Here is a 19,352-nt window from a genome sequence, read left to right as displayed (position 1 = left end):
GGTACTTTCGGAATAACTATAAAGTAACAGAATAAATAATACTTTATCAATGCAAACAAATAATCAATAATTTGTTCAAAATTATCTTTACCCGACTGCGCCAGAAGGAGGGTTATTATGATATTAGTGTAGTAGATTCTATCACGTCACGTCTGAAATGATGGTGATGAGAACTTAAAAAACATTGAATTGCCTTATGAAAGTATCTTAGTTCAATAAAAGCCGGGAAGCAGGTGAAATTCAATGAATAATGATTATTCACAGACATACCGAGACAGGTGCAGTCAATAAACGCTTGTAAATACTAAATATTAAACAGTCTCAGTTACATGTTCTAATATGATCATTAGGCAAATTCAATAAGTAATCAATAAATCGCTGTATTATTAATATTATTTATTACGCTTTTTGAGGAAACACGCCCCAGATTATAATATTGAAATCCGGTTTCAAATCCTGCTAGTTTTCTATTATTAATATTGACATTATTAATTAACAACTGCATTTAAATACAATTTTAACTTTTTCTTCTTTTATAGCTATTTAATAACAATCTCATAAAGAAAGTAATAATCGTTATGATGACTCTCTATTTTGTTAATGAATATTTCAATGAGTGTATGAATAACCGCAATATTAAAAAATAATAAGACGGCGATTTCTAATAATTTCTTAGTTTAAATGTTTCATTTATGATCTTATCAGTATATTGTAATTAATTATTTGGTAATAATAGATTACTATTAGTGGTTCAGAACAGGAAACAATTGTGTAACTTACATAATACAAATTTTAATGCCGGATTTTGATAGCAAAGATTTGAGTACCGGATTTGTTATAGCAACTTTATAACCACTGATAAGTAGTATCGGAGAACTAGTTTCCAAGTATAGGAAACGAAAGGCGTTACCTGTATACGATCAAACAAGTTGTACCAATATTTGGCGACGACCCACGGACAGTTCATGTTACGAAATGCTTATACAAGTGCAAGATTTTACGAGGAGAGTGTTTAGAATGTTATGTAAAGTTATAAGCGTAAGATTCAAATCGGAGTAATTAACTTTCTAGGTTACAAAAATACGCTGCTACAGCGGTAGAAGAAAGTGAGTTTGTACGAAAAGGTGTAACATTATGGAAGACATTAAGGTCGGATGTTTGCTTAGAAGTCACGAATGGGATTTTTCCGCTTAACAGTTAGATCCACTTTTAGAAACAGGCAGGTTTGTATGCCGTGACGACTTAGAAATGGATGGGTTGTTGATTGACTTAATGATGCGTGACATCGTCGAACTTAGCAAACATGTTTAATGTAACATATCAATTAGGGATGTTTTAAATGTAGGTATGAGTACTAACATAGAACGCGAACAAGGATTGTGCGGTGCGCATTACACCTATGCATTTACAAGAGCTGCACAGTGGTTTGAAAGTACCCACTGCCTTCTTTAAATAAAACTACTTAATGCTCATTACTGACTGCAACTGTAGCAAAATTATCAATGATAAAGAAAGATACCGCTAAAGTACCTAACATGCTAGATTAATGCTACAATGAGTGCCTACTTGTGTAGACGCTTGTTAAACGTTCTGAGTAAAGTAAAACTAAGACAATAAAGTTTCTTTAAAAGAGAAAAATCGAGTTAGATCCGTAGTCCGTGACTGTTAACTGGCGCATGGAGGATATTTCGTCGTGGCAGAACAGTTTATTGACCTCACTGGTTTTTGAAACCTTACTGATTTTGTGTGGTTTGTAGACTGTGAGATAATTCATTATTTAAAACGTTGACTCGGAGGTTTCTGAAGCCTTTTTTTTAAGAAGTTTTGGTACTTTTTCTTATGAGTGGGCAATGTGCATTCAGTTTTAACTATACAAATATTTACCAGATTGGTTTAGGCAGAATGAAATGAAGCAAGTAAACACAGTTACAAGCCGACAATTATGTTAAAAGTAAAACTGTCTGAACCTCAAAACGCATTTTACATAACTTATGACACAACAACAAAAGTTATTAAAATAGTTAACCTTTAGCGAACCGTCTTGAATGTAGTGGGTGAGCACATTTAAGAGAAATACTTGGCCGTAGTGGGTCACAAAACGTTTGTAGGTTAAACATTTATACAAGTATCAACGAGGAATACTAATGCAATTGTAAATAGCTATAGAAAAGTAATTCGTTTCGGTCATGGACTTTGTCGCAGCGTACCTAACCTGAATCATTTGTAACTTGATTCTCTTACACGTTTTACTCAAAGACAATAAGCTTTACCTAACCTGAATCATTTGTAACTTGATTCTCTTACACGTTTTACTCAAAGACAATAAGCTTTACCTAACCTGAATCATTTGTAACTTGATTCTCTTACACGTTTTACTCAAAGACAATAAGCTTTATGGAGACGTATTTTTGAAGCGAGAATTTATTTTTTACCAGATCACTCAATAATGCCTCCAAATCTAAAAATATACGTCTGAAGAGGAGTTTACACACAGGCGTTAAAATATACGAACTTGATGGATTGCAAATTGCAATATTAGTTAAATATTCAGAAAATATTTCCAAGATTGCAAAAGTAGGTACTTTGATTTTAGATAAAAAAATAATAAGTTACTAAAGGAAATAAGAAAGATGTTTAGCGAAGATTACAATTAGTTAACGTAAGCTTATCAAAGACGGAAAGTAAGTTTCCGACACACTGCCTCAAATAAACAGTGGGTTCTAACCGCATTATGACTTGATTTATGCTGTTGCATGCTATTATAGCAAGTGTGTAAGGCACAAGTAGCACGAGACGTCAATATTGCGCTAACGTTTGCGGCCTCTTTATGTCCTAATAAAGCTATTGTTCCCAACCGGTGTGAATTTCATTACAGTGTGCATTTCTGAATGAATGACTATGTTAACAAAAAGCTGTAATAGTCAAAACTAATTTGGCCGTGTTCTCTTTGCTCGATTTCGCACAATAAAGTAGGTCGTTTTAGGCCGATGGCCAACGTAACTGGCGATTTTAAGTCTAACATAGTTCTCTGACAAGATTTATTATTGGCATCAGCCATGTAAGACGCTTCAACATTAATGTGTTTCTAAGGCACAAGCGGATATGATGTATTTGGGATGTCAGTACTATTCAAACACTTTTATCCGTGACTGACCACTGTAACGTGACTTATCTTTGTAAATCTTACTCGTCCTCATTCGTAAATAGGAAGCGTTTGAGATTGCGTCTAGAATTATGGCTTTGTCAAGTTTGTATGCAATCTGCGAGAGATTAGAGCCATTTAGAAAGGTAATGACGCGGATATAAGGCACCAAAATAGTTTTCGTAAGACCTTCATAATTAGATGACTAATAATTCTATACCAATCTAATGTATTTGTTGTGGTTTTTTAAATCGGTTTAGCAGTAGATAAGTCCCTACTAGACCTAAACTTGGAGTTTAGATAAAGCTAATGTATCGACTTTACAATAATTTATACATATTAGTAGATTAATGATTTGGTTGAAATTAACAACATTTATAGGAGTTTGATCCTAGAGTGTCTAGCGTTAGCGCGATGTAAATACGCACAGCGCCATCTCTTGCCCAAAAAAGGTTTTAACTTCTAGTATATTCAACAAACTTACCCTGTAAACTAGGTGCAGAGGTAGGCGCGGCGGGCGGGGGCTGTTGAGGGGTGGGGGCGGGCCTCCGTCGCCTGGGAACGTGGAGCCCCGGCGCGGACGCCGCCCGGGTCGCCGTCCGGAAACCGGGCGCGCGGTACCGGGCCGACTTGACCGGACCGGCCGGGACTGTGTTCGTTCCCGTAATTGACGGCAGGCGCGGAAGGGAGCCTGCTCTTTCTTCTTCCTCCGACTGAAATGTTAATGGAATGTTAAGTTTGTTCATGATCTTCATTAAATGACGTCACACAATGAACTTTTGATCCAGTTGCCACGCCCATTTGCCAAAGCTAATGTTAGATGTCAAATAAGGCGCAGTTCAACCGGATCTGAAAGCCTGATAGTGTGATCAGCAAAAAATCAACGAAACTTGTTACGTTTGGTTATTATTATTCTTATACTGGTTATCGAAGTTAGATTTAAAGATTTTTATATCTACGAGTATATCTCAAAATGTTTACTACTTCACATCAAATTAAGGAAATCTTAACTAAAAACTACATGCAGACAAGTTGTTGTAAGCCAATACCTATTCAAGACAAGTACAATTACAACGTCACCTTAATTTTAGTTCCCGCTACAACACGACTTCCAAGTGGCGTCGTGTCTCATGCATATGCCGTCTGTTTACACATTTGTAAAGATGCCTCTATAGCGGCAAGTTGGTACGTGGCCAAACTGTTATAGCGCTTCGCACATGTTAGGTCCAAATGACGGCACGTCAAGGTAACCACTGTGGGTTTTTGTGCAGTTGTAATAGGGGCGAATTTGCAACAAAAATGGGTAGCCTAATGTGCTGTCGTGTGTACATCGAACGTTTAGGAAATCAGTGTGATTTTTTCATTAGTTTCATCAAAGTTTATGTACTTGATAAAAGTTAAGCAATCCAATTAGTATTGCGAGATTTTTGTTTCATTTTTTGGCTTACTCGATGGTACAGCTACTTCCTGACTCGATATAAAATCAAGGCACGGTGAAGCCTTACTTTGAAAGCTTTGAAGCCAAATAAGAACCTATTAATTGGATATTATTAGTATTACAGCAATGTTGGCGAAAAGTTACGGTTCTGTAATATATTATGACGAAATTGGCAGGAAAAATGTAGGTATTCGAATTATCTAAGGCTGAGTTGCGCCACCTTACTCTAATCGTAACTATAACCATAACCGGTGTATTTTGCATGGTTTTTAACAGATTTTTGACGTTTGTTAAAGTTAAAGTAAGATGGTGCAACCCAGCCTTATAATGCCAGTAATTACAATAGGTACTCGTGAAACCAGCCTACTGTTATTAATCCTAGAATGGCGAAGATAGTTTTATAAATAAATGGCCAAGATAGTGTTTATAAATAAATAAGCGTCGACCAAATCCAATTAACCAGCCTGCTGAGGCAGAAACTTCTTTATACTTTTATAGACATGACCTTGCTGAGCCGTTCTTATTTCTGTTATAACGATACAACAGACGTTGTTAAATTAAGTAAGAAAGTTGTGACACATGTATTTACTTTACTTGGTTTTGCTGTGTGTATGTGTGTTCTATTCTATCACTTTCACATGCATCTTATCCGCCGGAATCTTACTTTATCGAAGTGTTTGGTTTTCATTTTGATGTCTACATAGATTACATCAGATAGATACATTCCATTCTGATATCAGTTTGAGATAAGATAATGTAAACAAATATTGTGAAAAGTTCATGGATTGCAGTACAAAAGTAATTTATTGGTTTGCGGTTTAAAAATTTAATCCTGTATTACTTAGCATTCTAGATGTTTGCGCGTTCAGCTGTGGTTCAGCCTCAAATAGATTGGTGATTGAATAAGTATTACACAATGCTTGTAAAGTATTTGATACGCAGTAAACATTATGGAATCCATAAAATGATTATTTGACATACTTTCTACGACCATTATAGCAATTAATTGGTAATATAAATCGTAATTTTAGTTACCTCTGCATCGGGTGCCGATGCTCGCCGCCTTCCGCGCCACAGGCGGTCCTCACTGCCTCCAATAGCCCCACAACTCCTCGAGTGCGACCTCTGAGCGGCCAGCTCCACGCCCGCCGGCGACCGCCGCGCCTCTCCCGTACCTCCCAGCGTCCCACGAGAATCCGCGGCCAACAAAGCCGACTCAAAACTACCCCGCCACGAAAACCGTTCACAGTCACTCGCAACACTCCCTCTACTTGCCGCCGCTTCCAATATATCATGAGATCGACTACGCGCCAACGCTCCAGGCTCCGATGCACTATCATCGTCCGTACTCGGAGAGGCACCCGCCGACACCTCGTGCATTAACGCCACCAACCGACCTCCTATATGCCGCATCACTTTCCCGAACAGCGGCGGCGAGCCCTCCCCGGCTCTGCCCAGCGTTGCCGCCAATCTTCGGTATGCACCAGCCGCGTCCCGCTCCAATGAACCCGCCTCGCTGTTACCTTTATCGAACTCATCGATAATTTCGCGACAACTGTCCGATATTTGCTTTCTCAGTGCGGATCTGTTTTGTGTGCCTTCCAAATCGGAACCGGCGTAGTCAGATGAGTCATAGGAGTCGCTCCACGTATCTTCGCTTGATAAATATTCTACAATTTCACGCACTTGCTCGTCACGGATACCCGGTACTGTTTTCATTAATCTTGTTAGTTCGCTTTCAAAATATAACAACTGTGGTGGTTTAGGTGGTTTAGAGCTTTCGGAATTCGACGACGCCGGTGTCGATGTTCGAACGTTGTTTGAGTTTATCATTTGTTTGAAAAACTGACGCATTTTTGTCATCATTAGATTCGTTTCTTCGTCGGACGACCAGTTATTAAAGCTATCTTTACGAGTCAGTGGGCTTGGCGGTGGACGTGATGACGGAGGGCTTTCTATTCGCTCCTCGGTGTCTGTTCTCATTTCTTCAACGATTTCCTCTAGCTCTGTTTTAGGTTCGTGAGATCTAGCAAAGTCTGAGCTAGAATCACCGTTCCTTAACAAGTCATCACAGCTACCGACGAAGCCACTGTCTCTACTCGTTTGTTTTTTCGATTCAGATAATTCAGATCCAAGCGGTGGGAACTCAGTGTGAGGTGTCGTCCTGCCGTCTTCGCCTTCCGATACCGACCTTGTATCTTCGCGAGTTTCCTCTGTAAACTCTGCTGATTGGCGACGTTCGTCAGCAGGCGATCCCCGGGTCTTTTTGTTTTGTTTCTTTCTCTTAGATTCATTTTGCATATCTAACCTTTCAGATGAATCATGCCTGTCCTCGGTTTCTGTACTAGACCCGTCCGACACCTCCTGTGCATCTTGTGATGGTTCTTCGCCTGTTAGTAAGTTATCCAAAGAGGATGAATGCGACCGCGGGGCCCCTCGAGCGCGTACAAGTCGCTTCCGCCTCTGTTCTGGGCTTTGTTTACCTTCACTGTCACTCCCAACACTGCCTGAACCATCCGAATCACGATTTTCTTGATTAAATCCCATGAACCCGGACAAGAAATACTTTTCCAAGCGCGAGGACACCAAGTCGTCATTATCACTACTATTTCGTTTTGGTTGCTCACTATCGACAACCGATTCACCACCTTCACTACACACACTTGACGTTTCAGACACCGCATCCTCATCGTCGCGAACGTTCCTGCCATCGCCCAGTCCAAAGAAATAGTACTTTTCTAGTTCCGTAGCTGAAATAGGTCGCGGTTTCTTGGTCGTATGTTCCGTTTCGCTTTCTTCGCAGCTTTCTTCGACGATCGTATGCAAGGTGAAGTCTAGCGATCGTCTACAGTAAGCGAAATCATCCCCTCGTGTGGGTAGTGTGGCTTCATCCTCCGAGTCGGAATCGGAGGGCGAAGTGACCTCGTTCTCGTCATGGCTGATGTCCTCGACCCACGAGTCGTCGTCTGCGAGCCCCTCCTCGAGGCACACAACCGCCGAGAGCGTGTCGGCATTGCTAACGACAGTCACTCCGCCCGAAGGCTGCGCTGCTTCGTCGTCGGATAATCGTTCGTCGTTTTCGTCTTGCGTCGTGCCTTCGGGTTCGTTTTGGGAGTTAGTGTGGTGCACTGTGATGTCGCGCATGAGCCGCGTCGTGTCCGACGTGACGACGGAGACGCGGTCGTGCGTTATCATTACGCGGCTCGTGAAGCGCGCGGAGGCGTCCGCACGGGCGGTGCGCGAGCGGCAAACTGTCGCGTCAGGTGTGCAAGCGCTCCCCTCCGCCTCTGAGCTAACCGGCCGCGCACCGTGCATTTTCTCCTCATCTTGCTCCTCTAATAATTCTTTCTTCAATAGTTCACTAAGCGTACGCTCGATACCTTTGAACAGGTCTATTTCTGCTACGGGCGCTGAACTCGTGGTATTATTTTGCCCGGGTTCCGGTGAAGGTGCTAATTTTGATAATAAACCGCACGAAGCTTGGCTAGAAATTAAGTTTTCATTGTGTTTCTCATCGGGCAATTCGACCGAAACTTTTACTTTCATATCGCTTTCGGTATTATCTAATGAATCGTATTCTTCATTTTCTGATAAACACGATGGCGGATTAGGGTCATTATCGTTCTTATTATCTGTGTGATTTGTGCTACAATGTGCATTAAAACTATTGAATTCTTCGCAGGTTTCGCTTTGTAACATATTTTCATCGCAAAACTTAAAGAACTCTGACCTTTTCGCTGCATTTTCGTTGCTTGATTCCTCACTATAATTACCATATGGTATAACAGGATAGTCTTCTGTGAAATTGACCGATTCTATAAGCATTATGTTAGGGTTTTCATTGTCATTATCATTACTCTGTGAACTATTGTCATTGGATTCGGTACTGACATTTATTTCATTCTGTACATCCACCGCGATCGCTTCTTCCAAGTTGTCTGATTTTTTGTCGAAGGAGTCGTCGCAGTCAATGCCACTGCTGTCTGCATTATCTTCTAAATCAGATGAAGAGTCCGCCGGGTTCACAACAAACACGCGTGAGAATCTTCCGCCGCCGCCTCCAGAATCATCTGAGTCCTCGTCAGAAGTCGCGGGCTCATCGGGCGCACCGCTCGTCAGGTCATAGCTTCGCCGGGCGACTCCTCCCTCGGAGTCGCTCGAATCATCAGACTCGTTAGATGAATGGAAAGCCTTCTCCGCATCCAGGTGATCCGGCATAGCGTCTATTTGCTCCGATAAAACCGAAATCGAGTCCTCCTCGGCGATCACTTTGATTCCAACTGACGTATCGCATTCGTCTGACCGCTCGATATTGTTATCAACCTTATCGCTATCGGAGGCCTCAGGCAACTGTGACGCTTCAGACTGTATCGCTTTATCGGTTCGTTCTTTAGTAGTCATCGCGAGTTTTTGCGTTTGCGTCGCGGCTGCGTTAGCGTTGGCGGTGGCAGTGGCGGCGGCGGTGACGGCGACGGCAGCGGCCGTGGTGAGCCTAGCGAATGCTGCGGCATCTAGAGGCGGGAAGCCGGGGTAGGTGTTCCAGTGAGGCGTGGGCGGCGTTTGTGTGGGGAACGCGAGTAGGGCGGGCCAGAGGGCGGCCGGGACGGGTACGGGTACAGGTACGGGTACGGCGACTATTCGGGGTTCAGCGCCGCAGGAGCAGGGCCTGGGGCAGGCGGGGGGGATGTGGCGGGGGGGCGGGGGCAGCGCCGGCGCCGCGCCCGGCTCGAAGTAGTCCCAGTCGCAGTCGTCGGGCGCGGGCGGCGCGGCGGAGGACGCCGTGGAGGAGGAGTCTTCGGTGTCCTCGCGGCACGAGGAGTCCGAGCTGAGGAACACGAGGCGGTAGTCCTCGGGACGCATGCGACCGGCCTCCGGTTCGCTGGCCTCGCCCGGTTCACTGTTGACGCCCCACTCTGTAAATAAAAAATAAATTCATTTTTCAACTGTCACACTATGCATAAAGTAACCTAAAGGATAAACACACTCCGAGTGTGTTACATATGAAGTTATATAGGTCTACAGGTAGACTGGATTAACACGGGTAATTCGAACCCGCAACCGCAACTGGCACTGTAGTCCGGCACTCAAACCACCAGGCCCGGCTGCTACAATCGCAAAAAGAAAAAAAAACTTGGTATGTAGAGTAAATGTTTTCAAAGACTAACACTTAACACATAATTAATGAAGTTAAACCTCATGCCTAATATAATGCAACAATACCTCATCGTTTTTATAAGCTTGTTACGCGTTCACAACACAATAGATTTAATAATGAACCTAGCGTTTTCTCACAAGCAACAAGTGCCGGCAACGTGTACTCTAGTCGGTTATGATTCGCAGGCGTTTCATTCTATGAGCCCACGCAATAGTGATTATTATGATCTACCTACATCAATTAGATAAATAAATATTGAGGTAATTTAATTAATCAGAAATTAATTAGTCATGAGCTAATGAATAAGGCTCTTCCTACATCTGAGAAATAAATACGATTAATGATTAATTATACATAACTACAGTTCCTAATTAACAATAATTATGATATTATTATTATGATAATAATTATGATGTGCTAGCACACCTCATATATACTTTTAAAATAATACGTTACCTACCTACCGAAAAACACATGAAAAAGTCGTGAACAATGTTTATTATTAACTATAACAAAATATTAAGAAGCGCTTTTGAGTCCTATCTGACATAAGGCATGAAATATTAATGAAGCAAAGTGAGTGTTTGAGTCTGGAAACAACGTGACAATATTTGATTGTCCCGTTCGGACCTGTCTGGTATTGAATTTGACTTTACGTTTGGAATATTTTTGGTGTTAATGGGATTCTAGTGCTTCAGACAGGTGGGATAAACTCTAGAATGGCGTGGCATTAGGATCTCGATAATGGTAATGCTGGCAAGCAATCGGTAGAAAGCAACACGGATGGGTGGTCCGTGAGGCGCGCGACGTCGTGAGTTGAAAGCGACATGTACACGAACCTATCTCGAGTATATGTGCACAATAATATCGTAGGCTGCAAGCCAAACGGACGTAAAACCAATAATAACCGTATGTTTAAACACCTCTATTGCTTGTGACATAACGCCTGTTGTGCAATACCAGCAATTTTCTTTATACACTCTTTTGCCTGAGACCTAAGATATAGTTTTAAGATGAAAAGATTAACACAGCGCTTGAAATTGGTATTGTCGGTACAGACGACAGCTTGTCAAGCTAAACACTGTGACATCTTACGCAGTTGTAACAGGGGTGATTTTGCAATATTAATGTAGGCTGTAGGATCTATCTGGTCTGTACATTGAACACGAATTGTTTGTAGTAAAGATGTAAAAATGGAGACATTTATTTAAGTTGAAAAACTTTTTTTCATTAATTAAGCCTGATTTTCAACAGCCAGAATACTTTTATCTACAAATTATAATTGATATATTTACAGTTTTTGTAATAGAAAATAGGCAGGTGCGTCAACTTTATTATTCGTTACAAGTTTTGTATCTAACAATGAATTGGAAAATCGGTCCTCAATTCTAATTCATTGAGTAACTTATTACGATCACTTATAATTAAATTATCCAAGTAGGTTCTAATTTGACTGTACGTATTCAATGTTTAAATTAGTGTCTCACCAATGCTGTATTTAATGTCTCTAATTAAGAATGAAAAGATTATGGTGCTTAAACGAAACATCAAACAAAATTAAAGAGAAAAGTGAAATTTTGTTCATTCCACAAGGGACATAGCGTGATGATAAGTGGGCAGCTATGATAATTGGCCAGCAGTGCCCACTTTCAATAAACCACAGCACTTGGTTTCTCCGAATGAATATTAATTTTTCTTTTATCTTATGTATGTTGACATGGCTTAATTTTATTAATACGGGTGCTATTTGTTATTTTTGAATAGATAGGAATTTCATTACTCACAGATTTCTTAGAAATTATCGTTCGTCTTATCATCAATCAGATTGTTTAATTATTTTTGTAATTTAATCGATATCATACTTGATGATAACGATAACGATATAGGTAACTACCCGAATGCCTACTGTTCTAATGGTTTTCTTGAAACATTCATGAATGTAAGTAGTAAACTGTAAAACATTCGATTGTTGACAGGATTAATTTTGAAACCGATTTCTTTTCAAGATCCACTTTATGTGTGCTGGGAACAACATCAAACTAGACTTGAACAATAAAATTTGGTTACATGCTAATTTTGTGCAAACTTAATTATACAACTGATGTATTATCAGATACATATTACACCATTACTGAGATCGACTGAGATCTATTTTATTTACTGCTAATATTGGAATAACAATCCATGTTACGTACCTACTATTATACGTGTCATGTAATCTAATTTGCACGTCAGCGGATCAATTAGCATTATTTAGCAACGAATTGAATACTAAATACACATTATACAAACTATTAACAACAGTAGAATACAACTATTCTACTACTGTTAAGCATTGTTGGTTTTGCCTGGCTCATTCCCATTTTATTTGGGGTCAGCCCTCCGTATCAAGCTTCTCCAGACGGCTCGGTCCTGAGTCGTCTCTCATTTGACTTGGGCCTCTTTAGTCATTATTTACTACGGACATCCAATCCATCCAAGGTCTTCTTCGTCCTCGGGGTTTAGTTTCTATGTCTAGCACTTTTCTGGTCATATGGTCGAGTGGTAGCCTCATAACTCTACTACTCTATAGTATTACATATTAAGTTCTATCCTAACAAATAGGTGAACAAACGATATAGGATTTTATTTCCTGGTCAGAAATCTTAAAGCGTGTACGTCAGTAGCGGCGTAAGGGGGGGGCGGTGGGGGCGGTCCGCCCCGGGTGCCAAGCATCAGGGGGTGACACAAGTCGCGCAGATTAGTACTCACTGGCGCAATCTGGATGGCAAGTCTGCGGCTGCGGTCTATGTCATGATACGGGGGGGTGTAGGGGTACCAGGGGGTGTCATAGGACTTGTGACGGGGGGGGGGGGGGGGGGGGGGGTGATCGCCCCGGGTGCCGACCCATGCTACGCCGCCACTGGTGTACGTGATGTGATGCATCATTAATAAGCCAATTAACATTTACAATAAGAATTAGTGCTTAAGTAATAAGATTCAGTTCTTAAAGATTCTATGGAACAAGCTAAGATTGCGTGAGAAAATTTTCCATCCACACTTTCGTCTGCAAATAAAAACTCCATATTGAGACTTATTGATGAAGCAATTATACGAGTAAGATGGCAACCGTAATTAGAAAATTATCAAGTAATACGGCTTTTGATTCCAAAATTTGTTCGCTCGTTCAGCCGAATGACGTCTACTGCTGGACAAAGGCCTCCCCCAAGGATTTCCACAAAGACCGGTCCTGCGCTGCCCGCATCCAGGCACCTCTTGCGACCTTCACCAGATCATCGGTCCACCTAGTGGGAGGCCTGCCCACCGCGGCGTAACCTGAGACGTGGTCGTCGCTTACTATGGGATTCCAACATTATTGAGAAAAAAATTAGAGACTATAATCCGGTGGTCCTATTGACCATATAAGACGCCTATCGCGGGTCATTCCGACACTAGGGTGTCGTTACAACCCACGAAGATGCTCACGTAGGCAATTTTCTATTTGGCACTCATCTAAGAGTGTATGTATCTCGCAGCAAATCTACATATACGTACCTTCATGATATATTTTATGCAATGGGTGCATAGGTGCTAAGGCTTTATTTATAGAAAACATTTTGTGATGTTTGATTTGAAGTACAAACTGATTTCATCAATAAAACATCGTTCTTTTTTTTATGTAAACATTACCTATTCGATAATATGAAAAACACGCCCCTATGTGGCATCTATTGTGCCAAATTACACGTAGGGCATTCCGGTAAACAAGATAGCTCGGCCTAGATTTGGTACGTAATAATATCGGCTTCTAGTGTAGCAACTACATCTAAACACTGAAGTCTCCTATGTGGTCGTAATAAGGACGAATTTGTGTCATGATCTGGTGGTCTCTACATTGACGGCTACCCTGAGCGACCCAGCTGACAGCTGTCAGCCCACAAATACCAATTGATGGCCTCATTGTTATCAAACCAGCATTGAGTCGGACAATGAAAGTGAGTGCACACGTTGGCGCCGACTCAAGGCTCGTTGCCTAAGTCGGTGCTCGTGGGATGCGAGGGGGCAGAGCGAGGTCGGTGCGCGAGCGCACAAGGCTTTATCCATGACGTCCTTTGTATGGTATAAACACTTTTACGACCTTCTGCAGTTAATAACAGTTTGATAGCACTCATAAGTGCCACTTGTGGTCTAAACTGAATAAATATTTTTGATTTAGATTTAGATTTTTATAATTAATGCAGACGAAAGATTTGCACGCATCTTACTTCCTTTTCTTTTGATGACTTTGAAGTTTTCATATTGCCTTCGATTTGTCCTGCCCATACTTACGCCCGTATTCACAAACGATACTTGCTTAAGTGAAGCAGCAAATCGAACGCACAGCGTTGAATAGAGCTCTGTGATTCAAAATCAAAATCAAAAATATTTATTCAGTTTAGACCACAAGTGGCACTTATGAACGTCAATAGAAAATAATAAAAAAAGAAAAGGTAGCCCTTATGGGGCACTTTACATGTCTCCTTATCTTTTGGTTACCCTACCAGCGCTTCGAGACAAACATATGGCAAGTGCTGAGAAGAAACGCCGGAACAAACTCATTGGTTCATGTATCACCCTGTACCTACGTTCACGCGCACTGTGAGACCTCATAGTAATGTTTGTGAATACGGGCGTTAGTTTTTTTGAGAGTGTAAGAAGCAAGTAGTATCACATTTATTTGAGCTAAGCAAAGGTACATATTCTAATATTTTTTGTTTAAGTCCAGAGTTTGCTCATTGGAATGAGTCAAATAAGATTTTCATAAACAATTTTATAAAATAATGTTTGATACACTAGCAAACACTTAAACAACCTTCCTACAACCTACATGTTGCGGAAGGTGGAAAATAATAACTACATACGTAATATTATAAACAAATAAACCTATGCGGGCGTGAAAACGGTAGTCATAAAAATTACAGACACCAAGTTTAATTTTTAACTAAATGCTAAAAACAGTAAGGTAAATTAGTTGTTTAGTGTTCTGCTTTTATGTGAAGATACTAGTTTAATTTCTTTCGGAGCTAAATTGGACATCTATTTTAATTTTTTACTTTGTACCTATTTGTTTTCCTACAATAATTAAATTAAAACAAAACAAATCAAACAATACTATGTTATTTAATTGTTTATAAGCGGATATGTTACAAACTGTAATGTTAACATTTCCTGCACTCCGGTAGATAACATAATAGGTAATTTTTATTAAGTAGGTAATTTTATGTCATCATTATGTGCTTACAATCCAGTAGGTACTGGACTTAAGTCAAGAAACACCACAGGAAATGGTAAGAGGCCTTTTTAACTAATTCAATCACTTAAGGTCCCTAAAAGTTAATGAAAAGTGGGGATCCAGATACAGATTCTTCAGTAAATGTCTTGGAAAAGTAGTGCAGGAATCTGCAGGATGCTCGTCAAAGGTCCAACGACATCAAAGGTTTCATATAAAGTATGTTACTGTTTACATACCTGTTAAAGCTTTGACTGACCACATTTTTCTATTTTTTGGTGAATTTATTTTTTCTTTCTCTTTTGATGGCATCACCACTTCCAAAATAAAAATTAATTGTCGAGTTAGGTACCTACCATTCCAATATATAGTTTGGACAGGTTCCGCTCTGACCGCTTTGCCCAATGTCCAGTTTGTTAACACAATTATCATAACATACGCTATCTGATCCCATTGTTTTAGCACCATAGCGGATCTGGGGCAGATGGTATCACGGTACTTTCTAGTTTTGCAGACTGTGCCTGCTGGCTAACTGATGACTGATAGTTCTGAACGAGTGATCTGAAGTCACCGACCAGTCATGATTATGATTCGCGGTTTTGTAACAAATGGTGTTTTCACGACGATTTGATACGATATCAGATGCCCTATTTATTATAAGTTATTTTACAAAACGTGAGAAATAAATCGCTTCAAAAGGCATATCCGTATTGTGTTAACAGCAAGACTAAACGATGATTCAACAGTTTTAATAGGACTGGACAGATTGTAATGAATAGGTTCATCAGAGAAGAAGGCCATTTAATATAACTGAATAGGAATAATTAAATAACTATAACACCAAGTATAACAGGGTAGGTACTATTGAATTTGAGACTAGATAATGGATAAACATTAACACATACACATTCATCTACTATACAGAGTGTTAGGGTAATGGGTATATGAGCCGACACTAGCCCATGTTAACATGGTCATATAAATGGTATGGTGAAGTTAGAAAATTGATATCATTTTATTTTTTTAAATTTTCATACAAAATAAATTTTATAAAATCCTATTTGTATGAAAATTAAAATAATTAAAATGAAGATATCAATTTTCTGACTTCACCATACCATTTATATGACCATGTTAACATGGGCTAGTGTCGGCTTATATACCCATTTACCTAACACCCTGTATAAAAATAAGTCGGGTTTTCCTCCCTGACGCTATAACTCCAGAACGCACGAACCGATTTCCACGGTTTTGCATTCGTTGGAAAGGTCTCGGGCTCCGTGAGGTTTATAGCAAAGAAAATTCGGGAAAAGGGGGTAAAACGGGATCCACGCGTACGAAGTCGCGGGCGGCCGCTAGTATTACATTTAAACGTTACAATGCATGTCTCAGTTTGTACGACTAGGCAAGATGACCGTCAAAATTACACTGTTTATAATGCATTTATGATATCTGCATCTACGTGCCTTATCATAGAACAATAAATCTTTGTTGCGATTCGCGCTATGATTCAACGCAGAGCTATAAAAATTGCTGGCTTTTAGGTCACTCAATCATCATAAGATTACCACCATGTATGGAATTCTTTATTTGGCGTTTCCTTTTTCATCATGTACATAATAAATAACCTATGGTAGCCCACTGCTGAATGTATGCCTTCATGGAACGCTTTAAACCAAATCTCCTGCTTTTTTTCATCCAGGCTCTACCAGCTATCTTCATGATGTACCATATCAAATGATCGAAATTTTGGGCGATTACCCATACTTACAGATACGCTACGAGAAGAGTTTTAACACGACTACAACTATTACGTATTGCAGGTCACAAAGCGTACCTTGTACGATTGGCTATATCACAAAAAAGCATAACTGAGCTAGCCGACTCAAATTATCATTGCGTCATTCTATAAAAAAAGCCATGAAACATTGATTTAATACAATATTTTCTTATATCTGCCATGAAATTTTACTTTGAGACGAACATCGCGGTAAAATTATTGTACAGCTATTCGTGTGCCTACATCGAATTGATACTTTTTGAGTCGTCGACCATTTAGCATTGATTCAAGTTAATCCAATTGAAGAAATAAAAGCCAGTTGAAAATAAAACCCTAACCAAAAATCTAAAGAAACAATTGTAACTTAATATAGTGGCTCTACATCTGGAAAGAGAGGTAACCAATTCCGAGTACGTGATGCACATGGAATTATAAATAGTATACAGGTATACAGCAAATCGGCTGTTGGAAATCAGAAACTAAACGAGTGGAAAAACCAACCACCGTTGCCTCTAATTGCTATGGCATCTTAAAAGAAAACATTTTTTATTTTGCTTGGCAGGTATAAAACTATGATTTAAGGATAACTACACAATAATAATAGGCATTTTAAAACGTATCATTACAAATACAATGAGATTCTAAAACTGTTTATAAATGTAAGAATTCAAGTCAAAGTAACACATCTACTTCATTAATTGGAAAGTCTACGTCGTAAGTAATAATTTTGTAATTAAGTTTTAAAAAACTGAGCTTGTAACCATTTTCATGCTCGCAAACACTGGATGCCTAGAATATTTCAATAAAGTTATGCAATATTGTCTTTGGGGTATTATCCCGTTTATCCAATTACCGTCTGATACACTACACTCACATTTTAATATAGCCGCTTGAAAAGGTTTCCTTGTACGGCTTCATGAATGAGTTGCGTTCACTGCACTTGTAATAATAATTGATGAATGAAAGCACACACTAAAACTTGGGTATCGGGCACTGCACTATTACCTACGTTTTTTTTTAATGTTCGTTTTTTGAAATAAAGTTAAGGTTCGTTTCGCAGGGCTGTCGGCGCGGGCGCGGGGCTGAGCGCGCAAACGGATGTGCGCCGAGCCGGCCGGCCGACTGTTGCTCTACCAGTGCTGCCCGGCATCGATTGTTTACGCTATCGACAATACTATTTGTGGTGGTGGTTGCATTTTTTTGCGCTGACTACACTAGCCATTTTACTTTGAGCACTTTCTTGTTAGTAAAAGTAGCAGAAGCATAGCTGCTTGCACTCAGTAATACTTGCGTATTGCTTAGGTAGAGTCGCTCTAAAAATAACTAGGTAGTTATCATACTTAAGTAACTTTTATGTGAGCTAAAAAAAGGATTCGTTGTACAGTTCTTGCTTCGATGAATGGACTGTCGTCTGCGGTATTTCCGGACGGATACGACCTGCAAGTTTTCAAGAGGAGAGCGTATTTTTACCTTAAAGGCCGGCAACGCACCTGTAACGCCCCTGGGTCTGCTGGTGTCTATGGGCGACGGTAATCACTTACCATCAGGTGATCCGTCTGCTCGTTTGCCTCCTATCACATAAAAAAAAAAAAAAAAAAAAAAAAAAAAAAAAAAATGAAAAAATAAGGGATTTAGTTGTTTTTAATGAATAGGTTCAAGATAGAAAGCGATATTTTATTTTTATCATCAGATTAATGACACAAGCAACGCCATTATCGTTATCATTTTATTGTTATCAAACTATGCATCTAGATTGTGATACTGCAGCGAACACCCTTAGCCAATGAATGTGAAATTATGCTTCAATAATGGAATTTTCAGTTTCAGTTAATTTTGGTGGATTTTCGCTGTAACATCGACAAATTATATCGACTTTTTAGCGTACTAACAACGTGACTCACCTCGCGTCTCAACGCCAACAACAAAACGTATTTTGATTCCAAAAAGCCTTAACCGACAGGCACCAAGCGGAGCACGTCGCCCTACCTCAACGGAGCGCACCAACAAAAAACGTTGAAACTCAAAGCGCCGGGCGTTTACGACCAAACCGAGTTCGGAACTCCGAACAATGAACTTGCAGTGGCGAACTAGACCAAACAGCGAGGGAACTAAAACAGTTTTGTATATAGAACAAGTCGCTCCGAAAAAGAACGCCGTGGCTTTGTTTGCGGTACGTAGGAGGGCAAGCCCACGCACGTTTTCGAAACTGAGCGTGAAATGTGTACCAGATTATTGTGTTTACAAGAACTAAGACAGTTATTAAAAATGAATTGGTTACAGCACGTAGCGGTCCAGCTTACATTAAGACATAAATCTGTGCTTCGAAGAAAAATGAAGCGTAAAAGGCCTGCAAAACGAGGAGGTTCGACCATTGACGGTCATTGTTCTCGTGAATGGGTTTTTTGTTGTCCAGTCAACAATATGTCGTCAAGTGGTATTAATGATTCGTGAGAGAAAGATATTATGAAATAGCCTATCGCCTATAATGCCTATTTATCTAATAAACCACCACAAACCTCAGTCCATACCGCGCGGTATACCGTGACGATTTTAAATAACAATAAAAACTTAATCGCCAAACCAAAACCA

General features: G+C 40.1%; 1 protein-coding gene across 1 annotated transcript in view; it reads right to left on the bottom strand.

Annotated features, from left to right (window-relative positions):
* Positions 1-19,352, bottom strand: part of LOC135073857 (uncharacterized) — a 99,920-nt gene that overhangs the window by 27,618 nt on the left and 52,950 nt on the right. The window contains exons 3-4 of the mRNA XM_063968080.1: positions 5,616-9,493; positions 3,627-3,855 (exon numbers count right to left, since the gene is read on the bottom strand). Of these exons, the coding sequence (XP_063824150.1) occupies positions 3,627-3,855; positions 5,616-9,493 (4,107 nt within the window). The remainder of the gene's footprint in view (positions 1-3,626; positions 3,856-5,615; positions 9,494-19,352) is intronic.

Source organism: Ostrinia nubilalis, chromosome 8, assembly GCF_963855985.1.
Source record: "Ostrinia nubilalis chromosome 8, ilOstNubi1.1, whole genome shotgun sequence".
NCBI classification, from domain to species: Eukaryota; Metazoa; Arthropoda; class Insecta; order Lepidoptera; family Crambidae; genus Ostrinia; species Ostrinia nubilalis.
This window is presented reverse-complemented; position numbering and strand designations above follow the sequence as displayed.